Genomic DNA, 287 nt, shown 5'->3' on the forward strand with positions numbered 1-287 from the left:
GATCAGTGCAGCTCCGTCAGACTGTCACTGTGGACTGTAAAGTCAGTCAAACAGTTTATCACTACTCTGGTTCACAATACTACCTGGCCTGGTACCATCAGAAATCTGGAGAAGCTCCTAAAGCTCTGATCTACAGAACGTCTGACATAAATTCAGGAGTCTCCCCCAGATTCAGTGGAAGTGGATCAGGGAATGGGTTGGACTTCACTCTGACCATCAGTGGAGTTGAGGCTGAAGATTCAGGAGTTTATTACTGTAAGAGTTATCATAATATCAACAGTCAGAGT

General features: G+C 44.6%; 1 gene segment (V, D, J or C); it reads left to right on the plus strand.

Annotated features, from left to right (window-relative positions):
- Positions 1 to 6: 6 nt before the first annotated feature.
- Positions 7 to 281, plus strand: LOC106512706 (Ig kappa chain V-IV region Len-like; the record flags this gene model as incomplete). The annotated part of the segment is given in 1 exon segment: positions 7 to 281. A coding segment is annotated over 1 exon segment (275 nt), but the record flags the coding sequence as incomplete, so codon positions are not given.
- Between the last annotated feature and the right edge of the window lie 6 nt (positions 282 to 287).

Source organism: Austrofundulus limnaeus, unplaced genomic scaffold, assembly GCF_001266775.1.
Source record: "Austrofundulus limnaeus strain Quisiro unplaced genomic scaffold, Austrofundulus_limnaeus-1.0 Scaffold10654, whole genome shotgun sequence".
NCBI classification, from domain to species: domain Eukaryota; kingdom Metazoa; phylum Chordata; class Actinopteri; order Cyprinodontiformes; family Rivulidae; genus Austrofundulus; species Austrofundulus limnaeus.